The sequence below is a fragment of the Setaria viridis genome, chromosome 9 (assembly GCF_005286985.2).
Source record: "Setaria viridis chromosome 9, Setaria_viridis_v4.0, whole genome shotgun sequence".
Lineage (NCBI taxonomy): Eukaryota > Viridiplantae > Streptophyta > Magnoliopsida > Poales > Poaceae > Setaria > Setaria viridis.
The window spans coordinates 38,963,619-38,972,549 of NC_048271.2; the positions used below are offsets into that span (position 1 = coordinate 38,963,619).

The 8,931-nt window shown below is 44.1% G+C and overlaps 1 protein-coding gene across 1 annotated transcript; it reads right to left on the reverse strand.

Annotated features, from left to right (window-relative positions):
• Nucleotides 1-5,864: 5,864 nt before the first annotated feature.
• On the reverse strand, nucleotides 5,865-6,997 carry LOC117836543 (probable glutathione S-transferase GSTU6). The gene is made up of 2 exons (XM_034715993.2): nucleotides 6,562-6,997; nucleotides 5,865-6,489 (listed from the first exon to the last, which is right to left on the reverse strand). The coding sequence occupies exons 1-2, from the start codon at nucleotides 6,886-6,888 to the stop codon at nucleotides 6,121-6,123; spliced, it is 696 nt and encodes a 231-aa protein (XP_034571884.1). The 5' UTR covers nucleotides 6,889-6,997; the 3' UTR covers nucleotides 5,865-6,120.
• Nucleotides 6,998-8,931: the final 1,934 nt, after the last annotated feature.

Here is an 8,931-nt window from a genome sequence, read left to right on the forward strand (position 1 = left end):
ATTCTCCCTATGCTCCCAAGCAATATTTTCCCCCACATTTACCTGTAGGGCGGAATGGTCGTAATTTGACCAATTTCGCGGTACAGGATAATCATCTTCATCGTCCGACGAGTCCTCCTCCATGGCACCATTGGCCTCCCCTCCTTTCATCTCCATCTGCTCTACTAACTTAGGAAATTCTTCCCACTCATCAGCCTCTGCATTTGGTTCCCGAGGTGCTACATCATGTTCTGCATCTCCACCTTCTTGTTCTTCATCATCAATTTCTTTGTTTCCACCCGCAGTACTCTGCACATCTTCTTCCGCTTCAACTTCATCTCCTCTGACTTGATCTTCAATATGAGTGCTAGGTCCACCCTTCATGAAAAATTGGACATACCATATGATTGGTAAACCTCTTCTCGTGAAACCATCTATGTAAGCTCAATACCTCGAAGTTCCTTCAAGCGGAACCAACTCCCAAAAGTTTATTTCCGGCCATCTTTGCACTACAAACCTCACTGACACATCCGCTTGATCTCTGTCAACACCTAAGTCCCTACAGAGCCACTTGCATATGCCCCCCAAGTTCTCTCTCTTGCTCTTGGAACACACTTGGTAAAACAGGGGAATCCACTCAAATCTACCCCTTCTGGATCATATCTAATCTCCCCCGACCCATAGTACACTTGAATATTTACACTACCCGATATGCCTGGCAACATACATGAAACGGGCAGTCCAAATTATTCTCAGCACTATACATAAATTAACTACAATAACGACCTCAATTGAATAAACAAACAACTATGTAACACTAAACCGAGCTTACTAACTAACTTTATCATAGACATGCACCACAACAAATAAATCTAATAATGTTACCGAAAAACTATATTATAATACCTAACCAAAAAGTTATAATTTACTCACTTCATTTATCGCAGTGATTTACCAGAACAAACAAATTTAATATTGTTATCGAAAAACACTATTCGAATACCTACAAAAAAACATAATTTAATAACTCATTTATTCTAGCCATTTACCGTAACAACTAAATCTAATAATACTGACTCTATTTTACTGTATATGCTAAATCAGATATACTAACTAATCTACTTTTTCCTATCTAAAAACAGCTAAAAGTTTCCAAGTCTAAATCTACGTTCACTATTACTTCTAAGTCTACATGTACTAATATTTCTAAATCTCAGATCCACTAAAATTTCTAAATCTAGATCTAAACTAAACTAAACTATGAGATTACAAAAAAAATTTACATGCGAAAGACGGAAGAAATTCCTTCCCTCTTCCCTCCTCATCCTCCTCCTCCTTTCTTTCTTTTTTTTTCTTCCCTCCTCCTCCTCTCCTCTCTCCTTTTTTTTTCCTTCCCTCCTTTCCTCTTTCTCTTCCCTCTCCCTTCTCTGGCTTCTGCGGGCACGCACTGGTGCGGGGAGAGGGGAGGGGCGCGGGCGTCTTATAAAGGGGCGATTGTCGCCGGCCCAGGCGGCAGAAGGGCGTTACTGCCGCCTGGGGCGGCGGTAACGCCTCGACTCACGCGCCCGCAGTTACACCGGCTGCTGAACGTTGGCGGGGGGCTTTACCGCCAGCTGAGGTGGCGATAACGCCCTTCCACCGCCTGGACCGACGGCAATAGACCAAATCTGCAATTTTTCCATCTAACTATATATTTCTACAAAATAAAAAAAATAAAAAAATAAATTTTTTTGGGAAATCCGATCTTGTAGTGGCAGGTGCCCAGCAACCCATTCGCAGGGGCCGGGGATGCTGCAGCCTAGGTCCGGCCCATAATAAAACTCCATATACTTCATGCTTGAGAAAGACTAAAACATCTTCCATTTCCAAACGAAAGGGCAATGTACAATTCAAGCACTAAGCCCAAGAATGTGATGCGCATCAATGCCCAACATAGAACAGATCTTCGTTATTCAATACATTATCGTCGTATGAATCAGGTAATCATGGATAACAATCAAGGACGCTGCCATGAAACCTGTATTCTGTTTCCATTATTATCGTCCAAACATTTCCTCCGACCAGACTGCACTCATGATGTCGTATGGTGGCGGCTTCTTAGTTCTTCGCGGCAAAGCCTAGACACTCGCCCACGTGCCAAGTAGTTCAGCTCACCTCCGGCCATTTCCTTCAATGTTAGGTGTCAGTGTAAGCAATTCGGTGCCTGTGCCTTCGCTTTGCCAGTTTGCTTGCTAGTTTTTTAGTTTGGGCCGGCTAGAGCGAGGCGAGTGGTATATATGGAGTTTGGCGATGGGGTATGGTGTGTCATAAATACGGTATGGATTGCGGCAACGGCAACATTGCATCATACCTGATGCTCGTGCCAATGTTTGAGGGCAGCATTTTCAAGATCAACATATAGTGATATAGAGGCTTGGTGATTAGTGTTAACTAGCAGTTTCAGAGCTCGTGTCCTACCTTTTGCTGTAACTTCCTATTCTTCTTTGATATTAGTGGTAGAGCTCATGCCCTATTTTCGAAAAGAAAAGGCAGTTTCAGAGGAATGATGGATGCTGGAGATTCTAGAGACATTGAATGGAACATATGTTCTAGTTGGATAACATAATATATATCCCTAATCACACAGACGTTCCAAATTGTGCACTTTTTCTATGAAGTGGATCCATCCCGTACAGTTGTGTTGTCACTTTTTCTATGTACAACTCTCGCATTAGCTCTTGAAAGGAAAAAATACAGAGAGAAAAACTCTGCAGTTGCATTACTGCTAGGTGATCGCCGCCTGTCTTGCGCGAGAAGCATGCGACTTATCACTCATGCCAGATGATATATATTGTCCCAAGTCCATCTTTGACGGAGTTGCTCCCATCATTATGGCTCCATTTCACTATATAAAACTGTGGCATATATGCTGTAACATTGACGTTTGAGTACCAACCGGACCAAACCTGTCGCCCAAGCACTCCTCACATATCTTACTAGTGAACTTTCCTATCTGTTTCTTGAACATCACAATTTTTTTTGACCGCGGCACACCTTGAACATCACATATCATGTTTCCAGGGGCGGATCCAGGAGGGGCTAGGGGGCTGCAGTTCCCCCGAGAGCCTGATTTTACCTCTAAAATACTGTAGATAAAGTCTCAAATCACTATTAGTTTATAGCTCTAACCTTTAATCTCTACTATTTAGCCCTCCGAGGTGTTCATTCTGGTTCCGTCCCTGCATGTTTTCACATATGTTATTCCATGTTTTATACTATAACGGGAAAAAAACAGATGTTTTTGGTTCATAAAGTCGTGAGCTTCAAAATATCACATCCTTTCAGCTTTCACCATGGTGCGTTTCAGTCAAGATTGAAAGAACTAACATGTTTTTTCGTGGGACACTGGGACCTGAACCTACAATATTCTCCAGAATCCACATGTATCATGCACGCGGAATTCTAATTTACGGTCGCCCGTAACTTCTCCTGTCTCCGGTCGATCCGACAGCGGTTGCCTTTCACTTTTCGGTATCCCTACGGGTGTCAGGCCCGGCTCTGACCATAGGGCATTAGGGGCGAAGGCCAAGGGCACATGCTAGTGGAGGGCCCAAGATTCTATATACGTAGTTAGTCTAAAGTATGTACGTGTAGCTGCATTATTTGAGGCAACTAGGCTCAGCAGACCTGCTAATATAGCCACCAGACGCAAGGCAATCACGCAGAAATGAATCGGCTTCCGCGTCTGCTATCCTGTCGCCGCAAAATCAAGCAACGTGCTCGCGGCCTCGCGTTTGCTGCTGTCCGCATCTGATCCTTCCGCGAAATCGATTAAAAATTAGCAAATCAATCCAGAATCGTCTGTCCTTGCCCATGTGCGAGTCGATCGCTCGACAAAGGAGCCCTCATCGTCTGTCCTTAAGGTTAAACATGTTGCAACTGTTTGATTCTAGCTGAAATGTTTTGAAACGTTAGTTGAGACAACTCTTTCATTATGCACAATACTAGGATATACTCCCTCCGGTTTCAAATTAGAGGTCGTTTAGAACAAGATTTAGCATACCAAAGTGTAATTAATTTGGATCTATTCTTCTATGATTGTCCTTATTAAATATGCTTTGAAGTCATTTCAATATAACAACATCTCTCCACCGACATGGCTAGCGCATTTGTTCTGGACTCTTGAGAGGCCGCAGGTTCGATTCCTGAGTTGCTTGTTTATGCGACTTTTGACGATTTTGCATGGCGTTGTGGACGTGCGCTGGTTATTTGCATGGCAGCTTTTTTTTCGTTCCCTCACCTCATTGTTTTCATCTCAGCCTATTTAAACGCACAGCAGGCTAGCAAGGCATCGTCTAAGGTCTAAAGTTTGTATAGAAAATGGGTGAGTTCATTCCAGCCTTCCATATCAACCTGGAACCTCCGTCTTTGGAAAATGACATCGGTAATGCTTTACTTTTTTTCTTTCTTTAGTTCCCTTTCAACTATCCTTTTAGTATGTCATCGGTTCTTAGTTTTTTAATAGGATTTGATTGTCCAGTAAAATGATTGTCTCACTGTCCATTTGAAGCTCATCGATGTTGGAAATGTATAACTCACAATCGAATTTCTCGAAGCCGTCTATGATCCATGCCGTGAGGTCATAGTCTCTGTGGATGAGATGACATCGAGAGCACCTGCTCTGGTCCCTGCGAACGCAGCAACATTCTTCAATGTCTTGCACACCGTGTACTTCAACGCAACGTTTGCACAAACACACATAGTCGTCTTTGCCTTCAGAATCAGGGACAATGAGCACATCCATGGAGTGATCGTCTTCCTTCTCCGGCGCGATGACCTGTGAGCTTTCATCCACTGAACCTGCATCGACGAACGCCGGTGCGACGACCTTCGAGCTCCCATCCATGGAGCCTGCGTCCATGGTGCAGCTAGCAACGGCACACGGCGAGCGAGAGAGGCGGAGCAGCTAGCAACGGCGCATGGCGAGGGAGAGAGGCGGAGCAGCTAGCAACGGCACGCAGCGAGCGAGAGAGGGGCGGAACAACGCGCGGTGCGGTTTAAAGAGCAGTGGGGAAGACGGGAGGGCAGCGTGGCGCAGTTTAATTGCCGCCTCGGGAGCGAGCACATCCAGCCTCGGGACCGAGCTACGTCAATGCACACGCGAGGGCAATATAGTCCAGAATGAATGGAAATTATTAGAACGACATGTGATTTGAAATTGGGAGTTTCTCCATGACGACCTCTAAATCCAAACTAGAGGGACTACTAGTGTTCGAAAAGAACTAGATTCGATGGTCAAGATTAACTGTATGTTACAAAACTCCACATGTGGTATAGGTAGTATACATAAGTAGTATAGCTGTATAGGTAATATAAGGGTATCATGGTAAAAGAAGACAAATGACATCACTATAATATTTACACTGGCATAGAATCTGTAAAATCATTTCATTTGAAATCTTATTTTTTACAATGTAATAATTACTAAATTATTCATAATAATGGACGATTAAATCTGTTCTATATTATATACCACTGAGTAGTAGTATTCTGGTAAAAGAGCTATCTAATAAACCGTTAGTTTCGGAATCCGAAGGGCTACCACAGGATATGCACAATGGTATCTCACAGTTTCCCTCGTGTGGGGATTTGAAATTCTAGTTTCTTTGGTTCACGAAGTCGTGAGCTTAAAAAATATCATATCCGTTCACCATTGTGCGTTTCAGTCAAGATTGAAAGAACTAACATGTTTTTTAGTGGGACACTGAGACCTGAACCTACAATATTCTCCAGAATCCCCGTGTCATGCACTAGCCATGCCTTCATAACTTTTTTCAAACATCATTGGAGAGAGAAAAACATAAAAAGAAACATTAACTGTTGGGAGAGGAAACAACACAGAGACATTGTTGAAAATTTGATTAGCTTGAGAAAGTCTTACCTCTATACTGTTCTGAAAACAAAGAACACATTGACAGAGAGAAACGGGTTCAGAAAACATACAAGACACTCCAAGAGAAGAACAGAATGACCGTACAAATCTGTATTCTGCGAGCCTACAGAAGTACAGAACATACATGTTTGAGCATGTTGCTCCAAACACTAATCACACATCGATCAACTGACAGATGCAGGCCACAAACTCAGACCACCGTAGTTGTTTCAAGCCCGGGCGGCATTTTTTGCCATCAGCATCCTGCCGTGCTCGACCAAGCTGTCAACGTCCTGCAAGACCGCCTTGGCCGTCTCGAGCTCGCCGAACCGGTCCATCCACGCGGCCAGGAGCGGCATCTTGGCGGCGTCGACGAGCTCAGCACCGGCGAGCACGCTGGTCGCCTTCACCCACGGGACTAAGCTCCCCACAACGATGTCAACGTACCCAACGCTGTCGCCGCCGAAGAAGTCCTTCCCCTTAGAACACTCCCTCAGGCCTCCCTCCAGAGCGCCCGCCGCAGAGAAAATCTGCATCATCGCCTCGTCTCGCTCCTCGTCCGTCTTGGCCCTGAACACCCGATCCCACGGTGGTGCTAGCTGTGCCCACAAGCCATATAAATGATTTCCAAGTTAAGCAACGGGGTATGCGAGATTAATTAGCCTACAGACCTTGTCATCAATGTAGGCGACCCAGAAGCGAGCAACGGCCCGTTCGTAAGGGTCGGCGGGGAGAAGAGATGGGCCGGCGCCAGCGAAGGCCTCGTCGATGTAGTGCAGGATGGCTTGCGATTCGCAGATGGCCTTCCCGTTATGGATCAGCACGGGCACTGACTTGTGCACCGGGTTGATGCTTAGAAGTAGCTCGCTCTTGTTCCTAAGGTCCTCCTCGACGTACTCGTAGCTGAGGCCCTTGAGGTTGAGCGCAAGTTTCACTCTGGTGACGAACGGGCTCGCCCACTGCCCGACTAGCTTCAGCTCACCGTTTCTTCCGGCCATCTCCAAGTGACTACCGTGGATGCGTGTGTGTGCGAGCGCACGTGTTTCCGACTCTAGAGCTTCTCCCGTGTTGGGGATTTACGTATCGGTGATGGGAGTGCTGTAGTTGAATGGTCAATGAAGGCACCCATTTCAATGCGTCATAGATGATGCTTGTGGTTGTACTGTCTGCTATTGTTTTTCTCAGAGCTGAATTAATTAATTTATGCTTGTGCAGACGTTGACGTCAACGACTTTCTGCACCAGATAAGATGGGAGAACGTTGAATTTATTTTTGAACGTAAAACCGAGGAGAACGTTGAATGAGCTTAGATATCAAATGCCGAGGAAGATAGAAAAAGAAATCAAACAAGGGGTGCAACCTGTCACAATGCGGCACGATGTCAAGGACGAGAACACGCGTAGAGCTCCAAAACATGAACAGTTTGCTATGTTCCTCTTTAAGATTCGTGCAAGAGGCAAACGCGCTACCTGAATAGTGGGAATGATGGTATCTCTATGGCACCAAGGTAGGTAGAAGAAAGTAGTGTGGCTAACCAAACTTCACCACTAAGGAACCGTGTACCAACCTAGACAATACCTACGTCATGGTGATGTGCAGTGTTTAAAACTCTGGCCAAAATTTTGGTCCTTTAGCCCTTGTTTAGTTCCCTAAAATCCCAACTTTGGCACTATGTAAAAAGAAGATTCCCATCACATCAAACTTGCGGTACATGCATGGAGTACTAAATGTAGACGAAATCAAAAATTAATTGCACAGTTTTGTTGTACTTTACGAGATGAATCTTTTGAGCCTAATTAGTCAATGTTTGGATAATAATTTACAAATACAAACGAAACGCTACAATATGCTATAGTGCTGGCACGGTGATTTTGGTTGGCTAAAATCGGGCAACTAAACAGGGCCTTAGATGGTGAATGAAATTACTGTTTGCCCGGAATTTCGATCTCTTCAAAAAACACACTTTCTAATCCATATTTGGACCAAAAATTCACGAAATTCAATGTTTTGCTGGGGACAAAAAAATTCAAAAAACAAAATTAGAATCCCCGGTGATGTGCACGAGCCCTGTTGTGAGGCCACTCCCAAGGTGGAGTAAAAATAGAAAACAAAAGTGGGGGCGACATGAAGCAAATTCATGGAGGACCATGATGATTTTAAAGGCTTAGAATTATGACTTCAAAATATTAGAGCTGTGAGTTGTAACACCCGGTCCAATTTGGATGGAGCAGCAGTTCACAGTTCAAATTTCCGGTGCGAGTCAAGTACTAGGTTTTACAGGTTTCTATACCAACGTGTGATTAGTACGTTCAAAACTTGATCAAGGGGCCAACAACGAACGGGACTTAATCGACACAGGGACACCAAGTACCATCCATCATATTATCCTCATTCACAAGACCAACATAATTCCCTACCCGGTCTCCATTTTTTCTTTCTCATATGATTCATTCTCAAATACCTTTGCCATAAGTATCCAAGATCCTATATCTCACAAGTGATAGGAAATCACTCGACTTCTACGAGTTCTATTAAGCATGGCAAAGCTATCGACCTATACATGCTAGTATATTGACCAAGGGAACATGCATATAAGGTTTCAATCAACTCCTAGAAACTTAATGCACAAATGCTTAGATAAATAACCATTGCATACTGAAATTAGGGGTTATGCTCCGGGGCTAGCCTTGCAAGAGCAATAGAGTTAGTGCTAACTAGGCCTTGGGCCCTTCCGACCTTGGGCCGGGTCTTCGTGCTACTCCAGCTGGTCCTTTCGTCCTCACTCCGCCATGATCCGGTACGCCACGTCCTCAACTACGGAATCTACATGAATGCAAGAATGCAATGCAAGATCAAAGAGTGCAATAATTTCATATTATTTTGGGCATTCATTTATCGAGTAGAAAAACATACCAACAACTATAAAAGGAAAACATCCCGGTTCAAGTGAGTGTGTTTAGATTTATACTTTATTTGGTCTAACGAATTTCTTTCGTTAACTCCTTTAAGCAATCCATTCAAGTTCTCACAAGACAACTAAC